At 37.8% G+C, this 27,392-nt stretch overlaps 1 protein-coding gene across 1 annotated transcript; it reads left to right on the top strand.

The window, feature by feature from the left end:
• The first annotated feature begins 57 nt into the window (after positions 1-57).
• Positions 58-27,392, top strand: LOC140171499 (uncharacterized). The gene is made up of 15 exons (XM_072194771.1): positions 58-621; positions 2,349-2,387; positions 3,435-3,473; positions 5,568-5,606; positions 6,706-6,744; positions 11,178-11,225; positions 11,567-12,835; positions 13,283-13,321; positions 14,669-14,698; positions 15,379-15,417; positions 15,860-17,086; positions 19,081-19,119; positions 22,355-22,561; positions 23,960-24,108; positions 27,070-27,392. The coding sequence occupies exons 1-15, from the start codon at positions 105-107 to the stop codon at positions 27,244-27,246; spliced, it is 3,897 nt and encodes a 1,298-aa protein (XP_072050872.1). The 5' UTR covers positions 58-104; the 3' UTR covers positions 27,247-27,392.

Here is a 27,392-nt window from a genome sequence, read left to right as displayed (position 1 = left end):
GGAGCACTCGAGCAACTCCACCAGTCAGCAGTTGGGGACATACCTATGTTTTAGCACCGTTTCTCTATTCAGACCTGTATGTTTTTAGAGTTTATGCAGGAACTATGCTCACAACTTTGCACATCTCTGATGATGATGCCGTAACTATTCTTCCAGAAGACTTTTACGAAGGAAAAGGCGATAAAGTTCTCATACTTCTCTCGAACCAACCAGTCATGGTATCGCAGTACCTTACTGGATACGGCATTCAAACTTTTGAATCCATGATCATTATTCCACCAGTCACATCATACACCAGTAATGTAACATTCTCAGTATTTAGGTATGAAGGAATAACATTTGAATCTACTGGATACCATCCAGCTCGGTATTATATCAATGTTATAATGGAGTGTACATACATAGATGGACTCTTATTGGACAATCAGGCAACAGTTTGGGATGATGAGCTTTCTTCAGATAATAAAGAAATGTGTTGCGTCAGGAAAGACATCGATACAGGCGAACATTATGTAGAACATGCGAACCCGAATGCCAAATTCTTTGTTTACGTGTATGGTATTTGCAGTGGTGAGTGCGCTTCATCCTACGTCTACCCGGCATCAGACGTATATTTTAGAAGTAAGCAATCTGCTTGTTTGTGCTTGGTGTTTGTCAATTTATAAATACCACGTAAACTAACGTTTTATTTGTCTTTTCAAATAATAGATGTACAGGATGTATCAGCCAAAACAGTAAAGCATACCGAAGTATTATATATAAATTTGGCCATAAGTGAAAATAAAATAGTAATGTAAAACGAGTGTACCGATATTCCAATAACCAGCTGATAACACGTAATTCCCCCAACTAATTCTTTCATGCATGATCACCACCTTTCATATGAGCTTAATTGGTATTGTTACGAGTCGTACTTGACTCAAGGCCAAAACCACCTTTTACCCGAACTCACACGAATGCATAACACAAATACACTGCTTGATTAAGTTAACAAAATCTAAGTCTTTAAAGGCATATATTAGAATGTCATCTTTCCCTGGGTAAGATCTGACACCAGGCCAGCCCATGGCCAGAGGGTAACATGAGTAGGTTTGTTTCACCTTGAAGGCAAGGATAGTCTTGCTAATATGGGCTAACTTTCCCCTAGGCCATCCAATATACCATGAATTAGTAGGACTACAACTGGTATCTACTTGCAGCTTATACTCCTATTTCCACATCTGTTAATTTTATATGGGCCTTTAATTGAAAACAGAGTATGATTGGTACAATATATGACAACATATGCACATACAAAAATAATCACACAATCACAATAATTAATTTAACTACTCAGTACTTAACCAGCAGTCTTCTCCTTGATGATCATCTTGTTCATTTACAATGTTCTTGACGGCTGATTCTGGTGTTCACTTGTTCTGCGAAAATCAGCGAGGTCCATTGTACACTTGCATATATATCCTTGCGTATAAAATCCTTGCGTATAACATATTTATCTCCTTGCGCAGTTCTCCAAACAATAAACTCCTTGCACCGTTATCCTCACACTTAACTCCTTGCGCAGATTTCCTAACACTTAACTCCTTGCGCAGATCTCCAAACACTTAAACCCTTGCGCCGTTATCCTAACACTTAACTCCTTGCGCAGATCTCCAAACACTTTACTCCTTGCGCCGTTATCCTAACACTTAACTCCTCCGGGAAACAGGCTTCTTTAACACTGCTTCACTTGACAGATGTGTTGATTAATATAATAAACCAGATTCCAGCAAGTCTCTCAAACTCTCCTTCGTTGCTGTATTAAAATAGCACATTATTGGCTATGTATACTGGTTTAAATGTACCTCTTTTGAAACACAAAAATGACAACACGTAGAGAGTTTACAATCTCTAATGACATTCTGCCAAGAACAAACTCACTTCTCTCCTGCTTTTGCATTCCTCAAAAAACCCATAATCTATTAATAGACCATTCTGATACATTACAACACTTCCTGTGTGTGATTCCCCACGATGTCATCTACTTTATATACACATTAAACTTTCACATTACATCACTTCCTTGGGGTTTTCTTATGGTGCAATGTATACTGAACTGGTGATTTCCAAGTTCCAAACATAGATCTGACTTTGTTTACAATAATTTGGGGGAATCCCAAAATGGCTTTCCACACCAACAAAGTACAAAGGGATTTCCCATCTAATGAAATACTTTCAGCTTGTAAACAAAGTTAAATAATTAAATTAAATTACTCAGGGCACATCACAGTATATGATTATGCCTATTGTTAGATTGTATTGTTTTCCTATATTGTGTTTACTACGTTTTGTTTTTCCCGTTAACGCAGAGGAACCGAATGGACGTACTACCCTACCAACAAGCACAGGTAAGGGGCATTGCAGTGTCATAGCTGTGATTTTTCTAGAGGGAGTGGGGAGGCGAGCTTCAAGGAGGGAGAGGAGAAATTTTTAAAAAATGGGCAAAAATATCTTAAATATCACGGCGGCCATTTAAAACATCTTTTTTTGGGTTTCACTTGTGCATCTGATAAATTAATAAATAATACACGTAATAATAGTAAATAAAGTAATGAATCTATTAAATTTTGCGGATGTTTCGGATCTTGGTAGTGCGTTTCCATTGCGAATTGCAATTGGACTGAAAGTATGAAAATAACCCCTTTACTAATATTTGCTGAACACAAAATAATATGAAGAACAAATTTCCGCCCCTTTCCGTATCAGAACTGTTATCATACATTAAAAGGATTTACTTCCAAATATAGAGCAAATTTGATTCCTTTCTGAGAATTAAAAAAAAACACTTTTATAAAACGTAAATAACGCATTAACAACAATAAATCAAGCAAGTTTTCAAAGTATATGATTTGTAGAATGAACTTTCGCAAAACATTTTGATATTCTATCCTGACACAAGTCCTCGCGTAGAATCCTAATTCTACAGCACTTACGACATTGTATCAATTAATGCCGCTACGTAATGACACCAAGTATCTGGATAGAATGTCAATTTTATCCAAACGAAATATAAGTTTTGCAATAAATGAAATTAAAATAAGTAATGTGAAAACGAACGTTTAAAGACTATGTTTAATCAATATGAATGGACCAAATGATGTATAACGAAATCCAGTCCATACCAGATGAGACCATTCTGGTCATATACGAAGACGGAGTACATAATGTGGGAGTATAAAATTATACTATTAGGGAGTATAAAACAACAATAATGTACCAATATCCCAATAAAATATAATCTCCCGAACTAATTCTTTCATGCATGATGACCACCTTTCATATGAGCTTAATTGTACAAGCCTATTTTAAATTGTATTGTTTCCCTGCATTGTCTTTCCTACGTTTTGATTTTGCCTTTCCTCCGTTTTGTTTTTTCCATTGTATTGCTAACGCAGAGGAAACGAATCGACGTAATTCCCTGCCAACAAGCACAGGTAAGAGGCATTGCAGTGGTATAGCCGAGGGAGTGGGGAGGCGATTGGGACAAAGGTGACAATATCTAAAATACCAGGGCGGCCATTTTGTACATTTTCTTTGTTTCACTTGAGCATCTGATGTATCAATAATGCATGTAATTATCATAATATTTTAATGAATATAATAACACATCTACTAAAATTTGGTGATGTTTCGAATCTTGGTTGAGTTTCCATTGCGCATTACAAATGCACTAAAAGTGTGAAAATGACCCTTTACTTATATTTGCGGGACCCAAATATGAAGAACAAGTTTATTTTCTTTCCGTGACTTGTGCAGAAAGCAATGTGATAGTTGTATAACTTTTGTCATTATCATTAAAAAGATTTGCTTTGCAAATATAGAACAAGTTTGATTCCTTTCTGAGAATTAAAAAAAAATTAATTTTGATATTCTATCCTGATACTTTCCTGTCCTCGCGTAGAATCGTAATTCTCAATAAGAGCAATTATGGCATTCGTGTATCAAGCGTCACTTTGCAAAGACAACATGTTATAGATATATAACAAGATATATAAGTTTTGCCAGAAGTAAAAATAAAGCAAGTAATGTGAAAAGGAGCGTTCAAAGACCATGTTTAATCATTATTATGTTTTGATGAATCCAAGCGTGTGAAAATCAACACATAATAATCCCCTTCGTACATACTGTGTACAATTGTACACGTGAACTTATATTGCGCTCTGTATGCCAGGGGAAGCCTATTACTGCAAAGAAACACCATGTGCAAAATTGTGCATACATGTGCTATCCTCCAGTGCAGAGCGCCCTCGCCTAGCTGAATGTCACTTTTCACAATCAAAGAGGGCATCACCCACTTCAGCACATTGCCAAAAGACTGGTACTTTCCGTTTTTAATTTTATATGAAATAACATTGTGGACAAGCTAAATTCTGGTCAGGGGGTTAGTGTAAGACCTGTAGAACACAGGGAACACTATTTTTGATCAAATGCTTCAAACATGTGTGGTGTATTTTTTTTTAAATGGTGTGTACAATTGTACACAGTGTGTCTCACCTTGTAAATATAAGACTAATATACTGTGTTCAGTTGTGCACAGTGTGACTAATCTTATCAATATAAAGGAGTTATTTAGTATAGTTTTTAACTCTGTTGTTAATACTTCAATTCAGTTTATAATTTGCTCTGGATACATTTTTTGGCAATACCACTCTGTAGGCCTGTTATTACAGAGATAGTTAGGAGCATGGACGAAAGAGAAACAGACCGCGTACCATCAGTCAAAGTCCCCGTGTATTGTATGGTGTAAGTTCTCGCATATTCATGAGGGCCGATTGTTCGATCGTGTGGTGTCTAACAATCACGCCAGCGCTGCGTGCCTTCGCGTATCCGCGATAGAGCGTTGCGTGCTTTCGCGATTACGCGATAGACCAAGAAAATACGCGGTAATTGCGTAGCAGTCTCGCCTGTCGCATTTCACAGAACAATCGGCCCTCATTATCGGATGAGGCGGAGACTTTGACTGGTGGTACGCGCTCTGTCTTATCTTACTCCTCTGTGGTTAGGAGTAACTAGTCGGTGATGGGCCCGAAAATGGATCGTGTAGGGTGGAGTAACAACATTAGTTTATTAAGTGTGATGTCTTTCTCGATCTCTCCAAAGACAAGAACTGTTTATTAGCATTTTATACCAAATTAATGACAGTTAAAACGAGTGTTTTGAACATGTATGTGAAATTTCTTCAACAATAGTTTGCTGCATAATGGTAAAAACAGCCTTGACCTAAAAAAGGGCGAGAGGTGCCATATTTACGGATTCAGGCTAAATTCAAAATTGGTATAAAACGTTTGGTTTTTGATCGATTACAAAAATTCATTTTTGGCATTAAATAAAATTGTGTGTCTGGCGTGAATTACACCACAGTTTTTTATTCCTAGGGCTCTCTGATTTCTTCAAATATTTTTTTATAATGATAGAGTAAATCCCCTGGCTCTCTATAATTACGCACAAAAGATCGCCTCCCCTTCAATTACGGCGTTTCCCTACATTGTGTTTACTGCGTTTTGTTTTGTTTTCCTTTGTTAACGCAGAGGACACGAATGAACGTACTACCCTGCAAACAAGCACAGGTAAGAGGAATTGCAGTGGCATAGCCGGGATTTTTCTAAAGGGAGTGGGGAGGCGAGTTTTATGGGGAGAGGAGAAATATGACAAAAATGGGCAAACATATTTCAAATATCACGGTGGTCATTTCTGTACGTTTTCTTTGTTTCATTTGTGCATCTGATTTTACAATAATACATGAAATTATCACAATGATAATATATATAGTAAAGAATCTATTAAAATTTGGGGAGATTTCGGGTCTTGGTTGCATTATCATTGCGCATTGCAATTGGACTGAAAGTATAAAAATTACCCCTTTATTAATATTTGTGGAACACAAAATAATATAAAGAACAAAATTCCTCCCTTTTCCGTGACTTATGCATTAATAGGATTTACTTCCAAATATATAGCAAATTTGATTCTTTTTTTGATAATTTGATTTTATGATGTAACCTTTATATCATGATAATTTCCTGTCCTCATGTAGAATCCTAATTCTACAAGCACTTACGGCCTTCTTGTAACAAGCGTCGCTACGCGAGGACAGCAAGTATCTGGATAGAATGTCATCCCCCCAAACGATATAAGTTTTGCCATAAGTAAAAAATAAAATAAAAAAATCATGTGAAAACGAACGTTCAAAGACTGTGTTTAATCAAAATTAATTTAATAATATTTTAAAACGAAATCCAGTCCATACAAGACGAGATCAGAGTGATTGAGCTATTTGAAGACTGAAGAGTGCGAAATTATGCTGCCTTTAGGGTAGAATAGGTATTGTTGGTCGAAGCAACATAACTCAAGAACCACAGGACCTACACAAGTGTATCTGTGATATTTGAATTCTTCTACGCATTCGCTATGAAATGAGAAATGCAAGGTTTACCAAAGCTCACTACCATTCGCAAGATGCTGTGAACTACCAAATCCCAACAGTTTAAAATAGTGTCTAAACGTAAGAATTATATAACAACAATAACGTACCAACATCCCAGTAACACGTAATTCCCTCAACTAATTCTTCCATGCATGATGACCACCTTTCATATAAGCTTAATTGGTACATGCCTATTGTTAGATTGTATTGTTTCCCTGCATTTCCTTTCATTTTTAACGCAGAGGAAACGAATGGACGTACCACCCTGCCAACAAGCACAGGTAAGAGGCATTGCAATAGCATAGCCGGGATTTTTCTAGAGGGAGTGGGGAGGCGAGTTTTATAGGGGAAGAGGAGAAGTTGACAATATCTAAAATATCAGGGCGGCCATTTTGTACATTTTCTTTGATTCACCTTTACGGAACTCAAATATGAAGAACAAGTTTTCTCCCCTTTTAGTCCTGGTCGTGCTCAAGACCTGGTCTACAACTCATCCGCCAGAGAGTTTGAAGTTGATTTGTGTTGGTGGACCACTCATCTTTAAGAATCACACAGGTGGATTTTTCAAAGCCCTTGCCAATAAATAAATCCAAGATGGCCGCCGGTGGCCATATTGAAAATATATAATTTCAGCCTCTAACCACAGAAGTATGTGCAATACCTTGTTTTAGGGGATTTTGCATGTGGGGAATCCATTACTGACATCATTTTCACGATTAGAGGTCAAGGTCACGTGATAAGATCAAGTTCAAGGTCAAAATCTAAGATGGCCGCCAGTAGCCATATGGAAAATTATGATTTCCTGCCACTTTTCGCAGAAGTTTGTAATACCTTGTTTTTTGTTTTATCTCTGACATTCTTTTCATGAGTTTAAGTCAAAATAAAGTCATAAATCAGTCTATAATACATGTACACACAGACATGCTAACAAGTTAAACCAGAATATAGTATTGAATATATATGTACAATGTTCATATCAACAAAGCTAATTTCATAATCTTTTCTTTCGGTTTTACAGTGTGGATGAGAGCCCTCCCCTTGATATCTTCCACTAACTTTTCCAGATCCTACATTGCGATTTACAAAGATAATGGCAGAGAGTAGCACCCCGAAGTTTCCCCCTGTATGTGTCAAACTGTATCATTTGCCAGAAACATGACAAGACCAAAAAAATAACTCAACCGAAACAAGCCGGTAAAGATAGCATTAAAAGGGCAGCTTCAATCAGACAGGATGTTTAGTAAAAGAATTAAACGAGGGCTGGGCATTTGGTGCCTTTAATAATGAAGACTTTGATGACAAGTCAAAAGGTACACAAAGCAAACATTATACAGCTCAAGCACTTTACCAGGATACAACTTTCCCACCTAAGTCAAAACCTTGTGTATCAAGCACTGGCCTCTCCAAATTCTCTTGTCCTTCGAAAGAAAAACTTTCTTGTCAGGAGGTACCCCATGCTACAAACCTGTTGTAAGACCCACCTTGCCATCCAACTTTACACTGGTGGAAAATACCAATGTGAAATCTTATCTAATGCTGAGATTGCTGTTGAGAGGTCCAAAATACAGAGTTCCTCATTTGTCCGCTGTGGACTGCCACACTCAGCTCCTGCCCCGGGTGAGTTACCCCCTTGGGGTGGTATCCATGCCCTTATCACAACAGCCAATGTTCCACTGATGAGAGTTGCATGGCATGCCGAGAGCAGTTGAATCAAGAAGCTATGGCTATAGTTTCTGATGAGGGTGTGTATCACATAGTAGTTGATATAGTCATGAATGAACCAGGCACTTTTAATGACCTATTTCCCATGCTGGGAATGTTTCACTTTGCCAAGGTCCTCCTTAGATGTGCAGGAAAGTACCTTACTGGCAGTGGTATGACCGATGCCCTTATTGAAAGTGAAGTGTTTGGGCCGAAAACAGTTTCTACGGTTCTCTCTGGTGGTCACTATGTCAGGTCTTTGAAGGGAATGCTTATTGTTTCAGAGGTCCTTGACTCACTCATGTGGAGTGCGTTCTGGCAGTCCAATGACCATGCATCTATTCCCTTTGTCCAGTCAGCTATTGAGCTCAAGAATATGTTGCAAACCATGAAGCGTGAGGAATGCGTCACCAAGTTTGAGCAGGTATCTGTTGCTGCCGTGGCTCTCCGTCAACAATTGGAAGCATTTGCCCTAGGGTGTCAGGAGAAATCAGAATTATGCAAGTATTTTATGAGTTTTTGCAAGATCGTTTCTCTCATCAAGCAGTTGGTCGTTGCAGACCGGGATGGCAACTGGCCGTTGCATGTTGGTACAGTGAAGACATCCATGGGGATCTTACGTGAGTTTGATGCCATAAACTATCTGCGGTATGCATCATGGTATTTGGAGAGGATTCAGGTTCTGGAGGTCACCTACCCCACCCTTTACCGCCGGTTCCATATGGGGTATTTTGTTGTGAAGGACCGAGCTGATGCAATACTCACTGCTGTGGCAAGGGACTTAAAGCTGGAACAGTCCCAGAACAGATTCTCACAGGGACCAGGTGGACATGTAATTGTTGGAAGCTCTGGAGATGCTGATGTCGTGGCCGAGTTTGGACTTCTATTTCATGAGATCCTTGCAATCAGCAATCTTCTCAAGTTACTCACCACTGTTCGACTCATGGATCATTTGGAAACATCCATACAGCATGAGATTGGGGGACGCAGGGGTCTTATCTTCGACCAAAATGTGGTACGACTTCTAGACTTCGTAAAGGCACGGGAAAACCCTTTCATAGTGCGGGAACCTGATGTTCCACTTTTCAACTTTGTAACAAAACAAATCGTCGATGACATCGTCAAGGTAAGATTCCTGAAGGCACTGGAGAATGGTGACGCAGCATATCTGAAGTTTCGTGAAGAGTGTTACGTACACAGATCCAAGAAGCTGAGTTACACAATATCCAAGGTGACTCTTCCAGCCTTCAACTCACAGGGTGACACAAACAAAACCAGCAATGAAACAACCAAGGCCAATGTTTCTACGAAGGACATTGCATCTGCACAGAGGGAGGCAGAGATTGCTAAACTACGTGGACTTGGTCCAGAAGAGATATATGCACATGACCTTCTCCAGTCTAGCCCAATATTTCTGGGGGACTTTACAACAAAGCCTGACAAAGCGCAAATGGTTGCTGAGCTTGAAAGTAATCTCACCCCTGGAGACTACCAAATTTCAAGAGGGATAATACTCAAACAACACATGTTGTGATTGACTTTATGTCGAAAATACGACAATTCCCTAATCTGCGATCTGCGTTTCCAAACTTTGGTGGAGTCATTCAAGAAGTATTCCAGAGTGCTCACCGAGTTTGTCCATCACTGGCAATGACTCACATAGTATTTGACAGCTACAGAGAGCAGAGCATTAAGAAGGGAGAGAGGATCTGTAGAGCTGGTGAGAACAGTGCTGTTGATTTGGCCGTCATTAACGTGTACAATATTGTGTCAATGTCATTAAATATCAATCTATAAAAGATTTTTATGTATTGCTCAATATCGCAAGTATGAGACGCACGCTTAAATGGTAGATTTTGTGTCTAGGGTCTTTGATATTGATCAATTATGATTAATCGGGAATGGACTGATTAATATTGGGCCTCTGGTAAACAAGAAGTATTCAAGTTGAAAAGAAGTATTAAAGTTGAAATAAAAGATGAGCTGAATTGCAAAACATAGTAATTTTATGACTATTAGTTTTCTAAATGTGTACATAAGGGAACTTTTAGCTGTTTTGCGCATTCCTGACCTAGGCCTTGACTGCAACATATGACCTTGACGACCCATTATAACGTTAGAAATCATTATTCTCTGCACCTTTAAGGTTACCCCCCCCCCCCCACCACCACCACCACCAAAAGGGGGGAATATGTATTCTTCAATGGCGAATGGTTGAAAATGTAGACTTTCATGTAGTTACTGGCGGCCATCTTGAATTGTGACATTTAACTTGATCTTATCACGTGACCTTGACCTCCAATCGTAAAAATGATGTCAGAAATTGATTCCCCGCGTGCAAAAATCCCTAAAATGAGGTATTACACATACCCGTGGGGTTAGAGGCTGAAATTATATATTTTCAATATGGCCACCGGCGGCCATCTTGGATTTATTTATTGGCAAGGGCTTTGAAAAATCCACCTGTGTGATTCTTAAAGATGAGTGGTCCACCAACACAAATCAACTTTCAAACTCTCTGGCGGATGAGTTGTAGACCAGGTCTTGAGCAGGACCAGGATTATTTTCGTCACTTGTGGAGAAAGAAATTTGATATTTGTACACCATTTCAGAACTTTTTTCATACATTAATAGGATTTAATTCCAAATAAAGAGAAAATTTGATTCCTTTCTGAGAATTAAAAAAAAAACGAGCGTTCAGAGACTAATTTTTGAAACGAATGAAATATAGCGAAATCCAGTTCATGCCAGACGACACCAGAGTGGGTATGAAGATTGAAACGTGCATAATATTTGTGCTACCTTAAGAACTATAATAACAACAATAATGTACCAACATCCCAATACCACATAATCTCCCCCCCCCAAAAAAAAACCCTTATTATTTCTTGCATGATGACCACCTTCCATATGAGCTTAATACATGTATTGTTAGATTATTAGATCTATTGTTAGATTCTTGTTTTCCTATATTTTGTTTACTACGTTTTGTGGTTTTCCTTTGTTAACGCAGAGGAACCAAATGCACGTACTACCATGACTACCCTGCCAAAAAGCACAGGTAAGAGGCATTGCAGTGGCATAGCCGGGATTTGTCTAGAGGGAGTAAAGAGGCGAGTTTGAAGGGATGGAGGGGGAGAAATTTGACAAAAATTGGCGTAAAATATCACAGCGGCCATTGTGTACGTTTCCTTTGTTTCACTTGTGCATCTGATGCATCGATAATACATGTATCCATTGCGCATTGGACTGAAAGTGTGAATATCCAATAATTATTACGGACTGACAACCGTCGCGTTAATTAAATATAATCTTACGGCTTATATAGATATTGTTTACTATCTTCATCGGTTTTACTGCCATGTTTATGTTACCTTTTACGTATCATTTCTTCTGATTTAGGAGTGGACGACAATGGAATGACGAATGAATATGTGTTTACTGTCCCAACAGTTGGTCCGACCATGGTTTTCGGCTATGGCTTGATTTCCTTTTACCCACACGTATTTATCACAACACCGTCAAGAGATCCTGTTAATGTGACGCTCTCTTTTCCTTCGCTCAATAATGTGAAATTTCGTACCATCGACCGTGACCATCACGTAGATATCACGTTGCCATTTGAATTTCGTCTTAATCATGGCGATGGCAAGCAAAATGTAACCGGTATAATAAGATCATCGGGAATGGTGACTGTTCATGTTATAGATACTGGATATATCGAAAGTGATATATTTACTGTTTACTCATCTTCGCGTTTAGGAAATGTGTATTACGTGGCAACATACACGCCACACACTTCATTCTTCTGTGTTACCGCGCTTTCTCCCGATACAGTCGTTTCAGTTAGGAAAAAATTCCAACAAATTAATATTTATCATCTCAGACAGTACGAGAGTTACAGGTTTGATGGAAGTGGTGGTGAAGACCTGTCTGGAACGCGAATAGAAAGCAATAAGCCAGTTGCTGTGATAGCTGGTGGTATCGCAGCAATAGGACGGGTTGGGTTGGATACTGGATGGGTTGGATACGGTGACGAAGCACTCGAGCAACTCCCACCAGTCAGCAGTTGGGGACACACCCATGTTTTAGCACCGTTTCTCTATGCGCGCCCGTATGTTTTCAGAGTTTATGCAGGAACTATGCTCACAACTTTGCACATCTCTGATGATGATGCCGTAACTATTCTTCCAGAAGACTTTTACGAAGGAATAGGCGATAAAGTTCTCATACTTCTCTCGAACCAACCAGTCATGGTATCGCAGTACTATACTGGAAACGGCATTCAAAATTTTGAATCCATGATCATTATTCCACCAGTCACATCATACACCAGTAATGTAACATTCTCAGTATTTAGGTATGAAGGAATATCATTTGAATCAAGTGATTACTCGAGTGAGTACCATCCGGATAGCTACTATATTAATGTTGTAATGGAGTGTACATACATAGATGGACTCTTATTGGACAATCAGGCAACAGTTTGGGATGATCAGCTTTCTTCAGATAATAAAGAAATGTGTTGCGTCAGGAAAGACATCGATACAGGAGAACATTATATAGAGCATGAGAACCCGAATGCCAAATTCTTTGTTTACGTGTATGGTATTTGCAGTGGTGAGTGTGCTTCATCCTACGTCTACCCGGCATCAGACGTATATTTTAGAAGTAAGTGTGACAAAGCTGCTTGTTTATGCTTGGTGCTTGTCAATTTAAACACATGACGTAAACTGATGTTTTCTCTGAAGTTTCAAATACAAGATATACAGGATGATCGTAAAATGTAAAGCACATAATTATATATAAGATTGGCCATAAGTTATAATAAAATAGTAATGTGAAAACAAGCGTTCAAAGACTATTTTTAATCAATATTAATTGCGAAAATGATATAAAGCGAATTCCAGTCCATACCAGACGAGACCATAGTGGTTATAAAGAGCTCTATGAAGACTGAAGAGTGCATAATTATTGTACTACTAAATAAGAACAATAATGTACCAACATCGCATGAAAACCTAATTCCTCCAACTATTTGTTTCATGCATGATGGCCGCCTTTTGTGTTTCCCTACATTGTGTTTACTATGTTTTGTTTTTTCCTTCGTTAACGCAGAGGAATCGAACGGATGTACTACCCTGCCAACAAGCACAGGTAAGAGGCATTGCAGTGGCATAGCCGGGATTTTTCTAGAGGGAGTAGGGAGGCGAGTTTCAAGGAGGGAGGGGTAGAAATTTGATTAAAATGGGCAAAATATCTCAAATATCATGGCGGCCATTTTTGTACGTTTTCTTTGTTTCACTTGTGCATCGGATTTTACAATAATACAAGAAATGATCTCAATAAGTAGTAAATATAGTAAAGAATCTATTAAAATTTGGGTAGATTTCGGGTCTTGGTTGCATTATCATTGCGCATTGCAATTGGTCTGAAAGTATGAAAATGACCCCTTTATTAATGTGGAACACAAAATAATGTGAAGAACAAATTTCCTCCCTTTTCCGTGACATGTGCAGAAAGAAATGTGATATCTGTATACCTTTTCAAAACTTTTGTTATACATTAAAAGGATTTACTTCTAACATCCAAATATAGAGCAATTTTGATTCTTTTATGAGAATTTTACTTTTTGTTGTAATTTTTTATAATATCCCGATACTTTCCTGTCCTCGTGTAAAATCCTAATTCTACAAGCATTTACGACCTTCTTGTATCAAGTGTCGCTACGCGAGGACACCAAGTATATGGATAGAATGTCACCCCCCTTACGATATAAGTTTTCCCATAAGTAAAAATAAAAAATTCATGTAAAAGCAAGCGTTCAAAGGCTATGTTTAATCAATATTATTTTAACAATATTTTAAAGCGAAATCCAGTCCATACAGGACTTGACCAGAGTGGTTATCACGAGCTACATGAAGACTGAAGAGTGCAAAATTGTGCTGCCTTTAGGGTAGACTAGGTATTGTTGGTCGAAATAGCCAAACAATCTATTTTCATTATCTAAATCAATATATTATTGGAAAATAACACTTTGATGTTTTGCAAAAGTTCATTCTACAAATCATATATTTTGAAAACATGCTTGATTTATTGTTGTTAATGAGTTATTTACGTTTTACAAAAGTGTTGTGGTTTCAGCCCTCTTTACAACATATAAGAACCACAGGACCTACAAAAATATGTCTGTGATATTTGAATTCTTCTACGCTCTCGCTATGAAATGAGAAATGCAATTTTTGCCCCAAAGCTCACTACCGTTCGCAAGATGCTGTGAACTACCAAATCGCAACAGTTTAAAATAGCGTCTAACCTTTTAAGAACTATATAACAACAATAACGTACCAACATCCCAGCAACACCTAATTTCCCTCAACCAATTCTTCCATGTATGATGACCACCTTTCATATGAGCTTAATTGGTACATGCCTATTGTTATAGTGTATTGTTTCTCTGCATTGGTTTTCCTACGTTTTGTTTTTCTTCCTTTGTTAACGCAGAGGAAACGAATGTACGAACTACAAGCACAGGTAAGATGCATTGCAGTGCCACAGCCGGGATTTTTCTAGAGGGAGTGGGGCGAGTTTTATGGGGGAGGGGGACAGTTTGTTGACAATATCTAAAATATCAGGGCGGCCATTTTGTACATTTTCTTTGTTTTACTTGAGCATCTGATGTATCAATAATACATATAATTATCATAATATTTTAATGAATATAATAAAGCATTTATTAAAATTTGTTTCGAATCTTGGTTGAGTTTCCATCGCGCATTATTTACTTATATTTGCGGGACCCCTTTTCTCCCCTTTCCGTGACTTGTGCAGCAAGAAATTCGATATTTGTACACATTTTCAGAACGTTTTTCATACACTAAAAGGATTTGCTTCCAAATAAAGAGCTAATTTGATTCCTTTCTGAGAATTAAAGAAAAGTGTAAGAATGACATAGACCAGACGAGACCAGGTGGTTATGAAAAGCTATATATTAGAAGAGTGAAACGTGCAGAATTATGCTACCTTAGGGACTATTATGACAACAATAATGTACCAACATCCCAATAACATCTAATTCCCCCTTAACTAATTCTTCCATGCATGATGACCACCTTTCATATGAGCTTAATATTGGTATATGCCTATTGTTAGATTGTATTGTTTTATTCTATATTGTGTTTTCTACGTTTTGTGTTTTTCCTTTCATAACGTAGAGGAAACGAATGGACATACTACCCTACCAACAAGCACAGGTAAGAGGCATTGCAGCGGCATAGCCGGGATTTGTCTAGATTATAAGAGGAGAAGAGGCGAGTTTGAAGGGATTGAGGGTAGAAATTTAAAAAATGGGCAAAAATATTTAAAATATCACGGCGACATTTTGTAGGTTTTCTTTGTTTCACTTGTGCACCTGATGTGTCGATAATACCTGTAGTTATCAAATAATAGAAAATAAAGTAAAGAATCTATTAAAATTTTGAGGTTTCGAATCTTCATTGAGTTTCCATTGCGCATTGCAAATGGACTGAAAGTGTGAATATCCAATAATTATTACGGACTGGCAACCGTCGCGTTAATGAAAGACATTTGCCTGTATCTTACGGCTTATATAGATATTGTTTACTATGTTTATCGAGTTACCGAACTTGCTGCCATGTTAATGTTACCTTTTATGTATCATTTCTTCTGGTATAGGAGTAGACGACAGCGAAATGAGGAATGAATATGTGTTTACTGTCCCAACAGTTGGCCCGACAGTTACGTACAAACGTCTTTACCCACACGTATTTATCACAACACCGTCAAAAGATCCTGTTGCTGTGACGCTCTCTATTCCTTCACTCAATTATGCGAGTTATCATACCATCGACCGGGAACATCACGCCGATATCACGTTGCCATTTGAATTTCGTCTTAATCTTGACGGTGGAAAGCAAAATGTAACCGGTATAATAAGATCCTCGGGAATGATAACTGTGCATGTTATAGATACTGGATATATCGAAAGTGATATATTTACTGTTTATTCATCTTCGCGTTTAGGAAATTTGTATTATGTGGCAACATACACGCCAGACACTTCTTTCTTCTGTGTTACCGCGCTTTCTCCCGATACAGTCGTTTCAGTTAGGAAAAAATTCCAACAAAATAATATTTATCATCTCAGACAGTACGAGAGTTATAGGTTTGACGGAAGTGATGGTGAAGACCTGTCCGGAACACGAATAGAAAGTAACAAGCCAGTTGCTGTGATAGCTGGTGGTATCGTAGCAACACGGAACGAAAACATTGGATACGGTGACGGAGCACTCGAGCAACTTCCACCAGTCAGCAGTTGGGGACATACCTATGTTTTAGCACCGTTTCTCTATTCAGACCTGTATGTTTTCAGAGTTTATGCAGGAACTATGTTCACAACTTTGCACATCTCTAATATTGATACGGTAACTATTCTTCCAGAAGACTTTTACGAAGGAACAGGTGATAAAGTCCTCACACTGATATCAGACCAACCTGTTATGGTCTCGCAGTACCTTACTGGAAGAGGCCGTCAAAATTTTGAATCAATGATCGTTATTCCACCGGTCACATCATACACCAGTAATGTAACATTCTCTGTATTTCGGTATAAAGGATTTCGCAATAATAACAGGGACCATCTAGCCCTCTATTATATCAATGTTGTTATGGAGTGTACATACATAAATGGACTCTTATTGGACAATCGAACAACAGTTTGGGATGATCAGCTTTCTTCAGATAATGAAGAAATGTGTTGCGTCAGGAAAGGCATCGATACAGGAGAACATTATATAGAGCATGCGAACCCGAATGCCCTATTCTTTGTTTACGTTTATGGTATTTGCAGTGGTGAGTGCGCTTCATCCTACGTCTACCCGGCATCAGACGTATATTTTAGAAGTAAGTGTGACAAAGCTGCTTGTTTATGCTTGGTGCTTGTCAATTTAAACACATGACGTAAACTGATGTTTTTTTCTGAAGTTTCAAATACACGATATACAGGATGATTTGATCAGCCATAAAAAGTAAAGCACATATTATATATAAGTTTGGCCGCAAGTGAAAATAAAATAGTAATGTAAAAACGAGTGATCAAAGACTATTGTTAATCAATATTAATTGACCAAATGATGTATAGCGAAATCCAGTTCATATCAGACGAGACCAAAGTGGCTATGAAGAACTATATAAAGACAGAAAATTGTACTACCTTACTCCCCATTCTAGAAAAATACAGCACTATTTTTTTGGGATTAAAAAATATTATCCTGTTTTGCCAAATGAAACATAGCTAAATCCTAATCCTTTAGCTAGTCCTTACTAGCAATAAAAGTCAAATGTTAATATTTGGCCAATTTTTGGAGATAAGGGCCAATAACATACGTTTTTTTGGTGTGTTTTTCGTATGCTGTAACAATCAAGCCCAAAGACGAGCATAGTTAGGCATTAATAGCTGAAATCTTGGAGATAACGTTGACGATACCTCGGCCAGGTGACCTGGTGAACGAAGGGGGTCGCCGTAGATACCTGGTCGTCGTATTTTTACAGGACAGGCTAGTGTAGCCGACAATCGGGCGTTACCCTGATCGGAACCGCCTGTAAATGAGGTCTTTTAATCATGGATCATCCGCCCCGCCATTACCAGATGAACCACGGGGAGAGCGGAGATTTTTTTAGGTCCTGCGGGGAATCGAATCCGGGATCTCTCGCACCAAAGGCAAAGACCTTAACCAGTGTGCCACGCTGATGCCTCTGTACTAAGACTAACTTCAGTTTATACATTCTAATTTTTGAAAAAGACTTGTTTCTTTCTTATAAGCATCAATTTAATTCAAGTAACACACAAAAAAAATGAAAATTAGAGCAAAATTTCAGCCTATACTCAAGATTTTGAATGCTTAGACTTGTTCCAAGTCTTTGATTTATGTGACTCGATTGTCAGAAAACATGCCGAAAATGCATGGTTTTGGCTCTTTGTCAAGAAATTAGTAAAATAGTGAACTTTTTCTTTTATTTCTAGATTGAGCTATGTTTCATTTGGCATAACTTGCTAATATTTTTAATGCCAAAAAAATAGTGCTACATTTTTCTGGAATTGGGAGTAGGGACTATATAACAACAATAATGTACCAACATCCAAATGACACGTAATTTCCCCAACTAATTCTTTGATGTATGATGACCTCCTTTCATATGAGCTTAATTGGTACGTATGCCTATTGTTTCCCTACATTGTGTTTACTATGTTTTGTTTTTTCCTTTGTTAACCATATTAACGCAGAGGAACCGAATGGTAGCTAAATTGTGCTACCTTAAGAACCATATAACAACAATGTACCAACATTCAAGTAACACGTAATTCCCCCAACTAATTCTTTCATGCATGATGACCACCTTTCGAGCTTAATTGGTATATGCCTATTGTTAAAATTCATTGTTTTCCTATAATTGTGTTTACAACGCTGAACATGTTCCTCAGGACTGTTATGAAACATAATAGTAGAATTTTCTTATTTCTAGTCCAATAAACAGTACTCACTGTGGACGTTTCGATGTCTACCAGACATCTTTTTTACACTATTGTTGTTGTGACGAACTTCTGTGTACCACTGATGTTGATGGTTGCTTAGCAACGTGGTTGCCAGTTCTCTATCCAAGAAGATCGTCAAACACGTGACTGAGAATGTATTGCCCCTCGTCCCTGTTCATGATGGTCTCCTGTTTTCTGATCTCTATCGCCTCCTTAATCCACCGCTTGTATCTATCAGCCTCTTTACCTACTACCTTAGCCTCTTCCCAGTCTATAATATGGTCGTTCTCCTGCACATGTCAGTCACGTGTTTGACGATCTTCTTTTATGTGTTTACAACGTTCTTTTCCCTTTATTAACGCAGAGGAAACGAATGGACGTACTACCCTGCCAACAAGCACAGGTAAGAGGCATTGCAGTAGCATAGCTGGAATTTGTCGGGAGGGAGGGGAGAGGGAGAAATCTGAGAAAAAATTTAAGTTGGTCCAATTTGAATGAAAATTCAAAAACGTGTGCGCTGATAGCAATGCGTTCTTTAATTAACTTTTGATCCAAACACAAGAAAATTCCCACTTCTCGGTTACTCCAACTTTCATCAGCGTGACTGAGACTGTGATGTTGATCATCAGGTCGTGACCTTTTTGACCTTTGACTTGATCACAGTCTCGTAGACTCCTGGAAGTTTGAACCTGCCCCCGTCTTTGTTGAGAGATGACTGGTTGACTCTGATTTGCACTGCCTCCTTGACTCCCCGTTCAAACGGTATATGTGGCATTTAAGACATACACATCTCCATATGCTAATTAGGTGAGGGGTTAGAGATTAGGGTTAGGGGTCGTTTGTCGTAAATGTCACATTTACCGTTCAAACCACCTATGGTCTCTGTCTAACATCACGCCAGTACAGTGGCGTAGCGTGGGTCGTCATATTGGGTGGGGGTGCACCGACCATGATGGGGGGGGGGCGTTTTGTGGCAATTTTCCTATGGGATTTTATAAATTTTGCAATCGATGGGGGGCGCACGTGCCCCTGTGCGCCTATGACGCTACGCCACTGCACCAGCAAGCTTACGTTTGTCAAGCTCCGTAAAAAGGATAGAAAGCAGATAATAGTACTAAAAAGAGTGGAACGCTCCCTTTTGAAAGTTGGAATTGGACAGATTGTTCAGAAATGAGTTCATTTGGACAAAGAAAAAGATCGCTTTGAAAATCGCGTCTTTCGCGCGAGACATTTGTCAGCTGACGATAAAGCGGAAGTAGAAATACGATTAACGAGATCAGAGGTCAAAGAGCACGAAACGTCAAAACAACGTCACAACAGAAATTCGCTCGCCTCGTGGAAAAGAGAACAGAGACATATAAACGCAATTCTAATTGTAACATTAATTCCAATTGTAACATTGCCTCGGAATGTATCAGCAAATGGGTTAAGAATTTTTCCCAGCGTATTCTTAGCGACCCGGAGTTGTGTCTGCTCGCACGTGGTTTGAATTTTGCTGTCACTGACATCAAAATCCCAATTGTAGAAGTTGTTACAGCGACCGAACGTTTATGTCGGAATTTATCAGAGATACACGCCAATGAATTGCGATCCAAAGTTGTCAATCTCGTGAGTAAACCCAAGAAAAGTGACTATAATCTTAGTTTGGTAGAATGGAGAAAATAAAGGCACTCCAAAATCTCAGAAAACATCAGAGCATTCGTATTTAACCTGCTGATAAAGGCCGCTTGTGTGTAATTTTAGATATAAGAGAATACCATCAGAAATGTGATAATTTACTCAGTGATAATGTCACTTACAAGAGATTAGGTAAACCTCGACCCCACATCTCGCTATAAGATAGCACTTATGGTATTGCTGTATAATACCACAAAGGGTCGAATATCGAAAATTATATCCAACTACTGAGAATCCCCCAAAATGTTATGGTCTACCACATATCAATTTGTAAACGCTCTTTAGCAAAGTAATAGTTCATTGAATTTACAACCGTATGACAAAACAGGCGAAAATAGTAACTTTTGCACAAGATTTGCAATTTAAAGAGAATTGGTCATTGCTCATTCTAATGTAGCTAGTATATGGCCAATATACATGTAAGTGTGCTCTTTCACTTAATAACATAAAATTTGAAAAATATTGTAAAGAACACTTTAGGTTTTGACTTTTAAAACCTACGTTTTGGTCATCTTGGACAGATAGATTTCAACAGATTTACCACATTCGCCTTGCTATAACATTAAATTGCGTTATCTGCTGATCTAATTAGTAGAGTAGAGGACGATGACGTCACCACGCCATTTACATCTGTTTTTTTAATAGATCAGAATTATCTCTTTTGTTCAGTGGAAACTTTTACGAACAACAAGCGATGGGACTCCCCTTATATTGTGCAACATCTACATGAAACACCTGGAACAACGAGCAATCCACTTTGTGGTGATATCGTTATGTAGATGACACTCGTTGCAAACTCAAGAGGTGTTATTCGCAAAAGTTCACAGACCATCTGACCTCCCAGGATCAGGACATTAAATTTACTACTGAAGGAGAGGAAAATCACTCCCGTGCCTTCCTGTCAGTTATGAAACCGGACAGTTCGTCAAAGTCCAAATCTATCGCGAGAGCACACACACGGACCAATATTTCAACTTCGCATCTAATCATCCCGTGGATCATAAGCTCGGAATAATCCGGACATTGTACCCCTTTACATCTTTCTTTCTTTCTTTCTTTCTTTCTTTCTTTCTTTCTTTCTTTCTTTCTTTCTTTCTTTCTTTCTTTCTTTCTTTCTTTCTTTCTTTCTTTCTTTCTTTCTTTCTTTCTTTCTTTCTTTCTTTCTTTCTTTCTTTCTTTCTTTTTTTCCTTCTTTCTTTCTTTCTTTCTTTCTTTCTTTCTTTCTTTCTTTCTTTCTTTCTTTGGGACACTAACCCTAAACCTAACCAAAAGGTTATCTCCTGTCATCAACATAGGCAATAAACCTCGTGTTGCATAATGAGTCACGTAAAGATCTTGCTCAGGAACAGTGGCGTAGCTGCCGGGGGGCAATTGCCCCCTGGCAAAAATTGCCAATTAGGGCCCCCGGCCCCTAGTGCAAGGAAAAAAGAGGAAAAAGGAGGGAGAAAGAGGAAAAAAGAGAGGAGAGAGAGGGAGAGGAGGGGCAGAGAGATGGGGAATCCATACGATATGCAATACCATACGATTATTATAAAAAGCCTGGCAACAATTTTCTATTTGGCCCCCCCCCCCCCCCCAAGTGCAGGGAAATTTGGTGGCTTTGGGCCCCCGCCCCATACAGGCTTGCCTCCCCCCCTGGAAAAAATCCCAGCTACGCCGCCGCTCAGGAATATATGGAATGCGGGATAAATATGCAAGTTGTGAACTTGACATTCACAGGGTACTAGTAGATGGTATCTAGACATGTCATAAAAAGAACATTAATATTTATTTTGTTAACATTAACCGAAATTATTTTCAAAAATCTACATTTTGTTGGCGGACATATCAAGTTTAAACCTCCATCACACGGAATAAAATAAGCTGTACATCATCACTAATTATATCTAGGGAATCAATTTACGCCAAAAGTTTGTACACTAAAGATATTTGTGTATCTGCAATTCATATTTTTCACACAGACGGTGAAGCTGATGACCCGTGCCAACAAGTTACTGTAATCAGTCGTAACGATTGGGGAGCTGAGAATTCAACGGCCACCGTTAAGAACTTAGCGGGATCAGTATTTTACAGTATTATACACCATACGGACGGGCTTCCGTGTTCCAACCAATCAGAATGCAGTTCAAGAGTGCGGAGCATTCAGAACTATCACATGAATACAAAGGGTAGGTATGCAGGCCTTGCCGTCTAGATTTTTAAATCTTTTTAAAAATGGCGAGTGGTCAATCACTCGCTAGTATGATGCTAGGCGAGTGGTCAAATCACTCTCTAGTTGTATGTAGTGGCCAAGTCACTCTCTAGGTCTGAAAGACCATTAATTCATACCAATATGGACCACGTACGCACTATAGAAACTTATAGACACCATCTCTTTCGTTTTTAGAGATTAAGGCTATAATTTATTACCGTTAATCGAATGAATACATTAAAATGCTGAAACTTGAATGTAAATTGGATTCAATTTTGGGTGATCGCGATGGTTCGCCGGGAGCGATGGCGAGTGGAAAATCGCTCACTAGAAATTGAGTTTGGCCGAGCGTTGGTGAGCGAGACTGATCTTAACATATATAATGAACTACTTGTCTTGAATCTATGAAATTTCGGTGAAGTAATTGAATTCCTTGCCCCTATAATATACACAACATTTGAGAAAAATGCAAAATTAGTCACACACTTTATCAGGGGTGTAGTACCACCTTAATCGCCGAACTTTGTACCACGTAAAATGAACTATCATGCTTATCGTCAAAGATCTCAGCAAAAACAAAAGTTTTCATGTTTTTCTTTCACTTAATTGACATTAGTAAATAAATAAGATGATATTTATTGCAAATATATAATACTGCTTCAAATGCCACATTATTTAAAATCACCCATTTTAAGAGCTAGTGGAATTTTTTTGGCAGGGACATTGGTACAGCAGTTTTCACGTAAGTAATTGACATTGCTAGCAGTTTCCAGGATCTTCGGGGTAAACGATGAGGCCCTTTTTATTTCAAGATTAAGAGGTTATTGACTTCTTAGAGTGCGACAAAAACACTTAAAGCCATAATGTACGATTTTATTGGTTAATTTTTTTCAAACCTGATTTTTTTGTATATTTGTAATGTTTACACATGTCCCAACTTGCACCTAAATGGAATCGGCCAAATTTGTTGTCTTTGTAGGTCAACAGAGCAAAGTTTGACATATTATCATAATTTTAAAATTATATGATAATATGTCCTCCCAACTGGCCAAAATAACCAGTGGAGTTTCTTTCACTTCACCTTGTTATTTCAACCTAAAATGGACAGCAGCCCTTCCCGTCAGTTATTACTAATATTATTTCAACATTTTGAATAAAGAATAACAAAATCAAAATTTGACGGAAATCGTACATTAAGGCTTTAATGGGATTTATGATAAACTTATTTACCAGCATTAACATCTTAACAAAGTAATTTATTAAAAACTGAACATGAAAATTGGTAAGAAAAACCATACAAGCGTATAATCTGATCCTATAAGGAATAGTTTGGTGCGTCATTTTCAATGGCTTCTTTTCATCCTCATACTCCTAGGTTGGAAGGATATCGGTTATAGTTTTCTAATTGGTGAAGATGGCAATGCCTACGAAGGACGAGGCTGGGATCGAAAAGGGGCTCATACCAAAGGCTATAATGACGTTGGTCTGGCGTTCTCTTTTATCGGTAATTTCAGGAGCGAGTTGGTACGTTTCTATGTTTTTTACCCTAAGCTCTACCCTAAAATTTACTTTATAAAAAGTTTTTCATCTGTGATTACCAGTAATTTGGCATCTTTCCGATCCAAATGCACATTTATTTTTTCACTTTCATAGTTGCTAGATCAATCCCGGCTGGTAAATGAGTCTTTGGCTTTGTGTCATGGACTGAAACGGTAGTTATTTTATACAGCCTAACCAAAAATAAGCAACAAATTTATTTAAAGCGATAATTTATACACGTATACATGTAGTATTGGAAAAATTTACCTTATTTGACCCTTTTAATAAATAAATACATCTCAGTATATTATAATATTATTTATGATCATCATCTATGGCGTTGTCTTTTTTAAAGACAGTTCTTGTTACGACTTACTTACTTTGGTCGACCCGATCTCGCGTGATCAGAAGCTACTTCTCTATTCGTCAAACGGCAAGAGTTTCTAGAATGCTGCTAAAATAGAAAACTTTTAATGCTAATTTGTTGCACATTCTAGGGAAGCGTGGTTACCTTATTTAAATAGCCGAGTGAGAGGGTTTTCAATGAAATATTTTGTGTGTCAAAATTGAAGCGTCCTATGTATAAAAGAATATATGAATATTTACTGCACATCATATATAACGATTCGTGATACCAAATTGTGGCACATTTGATGTCGTTTAAGAGGAATTTTATTTCAATTTTATATAGGCCAAAATATTTTTTTTTAATTGAGCACGAATAAGGATAGAAAAAACGTTGAAAATTCTATGTAAAAATACATTAGACCCCACAAAAAGATTAATGTTTCCTTTTTATGGTAATCTAATCTTTTATTTCCTGAAAAAAAATGGGGTCTAATGTGGATTTTTTTAAATAATTGATAAAAATATCGAATGTGTATACAAAATTTGACACGTTTTCGTACATTTTCATATAATTAGCATAATAAAAAGAAATGTATGAAAAAAATGAATTTATTTTTTTATCGTCAAAAATGAATATGTTATAAGAATTAAACTTATCAAAAAGTCAAAGTATTGACTTTTGTCAACTCCTACCATTGTGTCAGAGAATATCATTTAATTAATGGACATAATTAATAAATATTTTTTAATGATTTACCATAATTCCAAACATGTCAACCAATATGTCAAATTAAAGCCAATGAAATGCTTTATAAATTGGTCAGAGCACATTTTGCAAAATGCTTTTAGTATTTTATTTACAAAATTCCAAACATTCTATTCCAAATTTTTGCTATACACGCACAGGAGCTGTACTTTTAAAAATCCGCGCCTAATCAATAATGAGTCTTTCACTACATCGTTAAAGTACTGTGCTCCCTGTAGCATTATGGAGTGACCAGGTCCTAGGGTGTGATGGTTTTGTAGCAGATGACAGTGTTCATTCAAGCCTATCAAGGTCAGTTATTAGCCACTTGCTGAATGGCTGGGTATTATCAGCTAACAAAGAGATGCCTTATGCAGCTGCCAATCACAGTAGAGGTTTGATAACATTTTGTTAAAAACCCAAAAGTGATATAATAGTCCGGTGGCAGACCAAGGTAGGTTGCTTTTGCCAGTTAAAGTGTTTTTGTTTCTGGATTATTGTTCTGTGAGTAGTACAAAATGAAATTCCCAGGGATGTAAAATTGTCACCCCTGGGCAATTCGAGATATACAAGGTCAAAGTTTATACAGGGGTCAAAATTATAAACTTGTCCAATTTTGTCCAAACATATGTCAAATTATTTCTCTTGTCATAAGGATTCAGAAAATATATAGTTTCACATATCTACGACTTATCGTTGTGGAGTTATGAGTAAAAAGGTCAAAGGTTAAATAGAGAACTCCCACAGGGGTTGAAATTGACAATTGCTCCAATTTTGATGAAAATGGTCTCAAATTGGTCGTTCTGTACCACAACTCGAATAATGAATAGTTTGAACTACCTAGAATGACTTGTTGCCTTGGTAACACATCAAAATAGGTCATTGTCAATTGAGTCCTACTGATGTTGACCTACTGGTACTTCTCTGAATGCTTACCTACGTAACGAGTCGTTACAGTTGGTTATAACTATTCTTTATTCGATTGAGATAACACTGCCAACAATTTAAGACCATTTTCATCCAAATTGGAGCATTGTATCTCTTTCACCCCCTGTGCTTCTGCAAAGTTAACCTTTGACCTTTTGGCTTATAACTCCGAAATGATAAGTCGGAGGTGGGTCAAACTATACTTTTAACAAAATTGTGCAATTTTGAATTTTGACCCCTGTATAAACTTTGACCTTGGAAATCTTGAATTGCCCAGGGGTGACAATTCTACATCCCCCATAATCTCATTTTGTACAACCTATAGATTAATAATCAGCAAAGAAAAACACTTTAACTGGCAAAACCAGCTAACCAAATAAAACAATAGTTTGCAGCCGGACTATAAGGACAAAGCTATGCATGTTGGTACTTGATTGTTTGGATTCCTATATGTTGGAAATGCCTTGTATGAGTATTGTTTTATGTGTAGTGTATATTGTTCATAAATAAATATAGCTTTCAAATTTTGGGCATTTATGCTCTGTTGCACTGTAGAATATCCAAAGCGGTGCGCCGTGAGTTCGAACCCCGCCTCTGTCAAACTTCTGTTAAACAAAAGTGAAATTAAAATTTTACTTTTTTTAAATTTCATATTGGGGAAATGTGACTGGGAGAATTTATGTATGGCGTCGAGTGGTGTGGTCAGAAGCTACATATCGTAGAATCATCTCCACTGCGATTGGTAAAGTTCAGAAGTAGGCCAGAGATTGGACATTCATTATTACGTTGAATATTACATTTTAATCGTTTTTCTGCATCGATCATGAGTACTGGAGTAAACTGTAAACATACTAAGGCCTAAAATTCTCATTTCTATCTGAAGTTAATTGTATTTTCTCTCTCTGTCACTCACTCCCTATCTCCAGCCCAACCAAGCCGCTCGTGATTTGGCACAAAACATGATAGCCTGTGGAGTACAGTTAGGAAAGATTCGATCTGATTACACCCTACGTGGACATCGGGACATGAGAGAGGGGTACAAGCCTACAGATTGTCCCGGTGACGCCCTGTATGCAGAAATACAAACCTGGCCTCACTATTAATAATCAAACCTGATTATGTTCTTCATAAACTATAAAACGTGATTATGATGCATATACAGGGTGTCCCAAAAAAGAGGCCCCTCATTGCGCCCTCTTTTTCTCCTATTTCTGAAAAGTTGATTAAATATATTTTGGTATGTAAAGAA

This window comes from Amphiura filiformis, chromosome 2 (genome assembly GCF_039555335.1).
Source record: "Amphiura filiformis chromosome 2, Afil_fr2py, whole genome shotgun sequence".
NCBI classification, from domain to species: domain Eukaryota; kingdom Metazoa; phylum Echinodermata; class Ophiuroidea; order Amphilepidida; family Amphiuridae; genus Amphiura; species Amphiura filiformis.
The sequence above is the reverse complement of the archived record's forward strand: the minus strand, read 5'-3'. Positions and strand labels throughout refer to the sequence as shown.

Bases quoted from the DNA above. Each gene is read 5' to 3' on its own strand.
- LOC140171499 (XM_072194771.1), top strand. From the start codon at position 105: ATGCTCACAACTTTGCACATCTCTGATGATGATGCCGTAACTATTCTT. The intron at 5,607-6,705 runs GTAAGAGGAATT...TTTTTAACGCAG, and splicing joins TACCCTGCAAACAAGCACAG to AGGAAACGAATGGACGTACC. The intron at 19,120-22,354 runs GTAAGAGGCATT...TTTTTCACACAG, and splicing joins TACCCTGCCAACAAGCACAG to ACGGTGAAGCTGATGACCCG.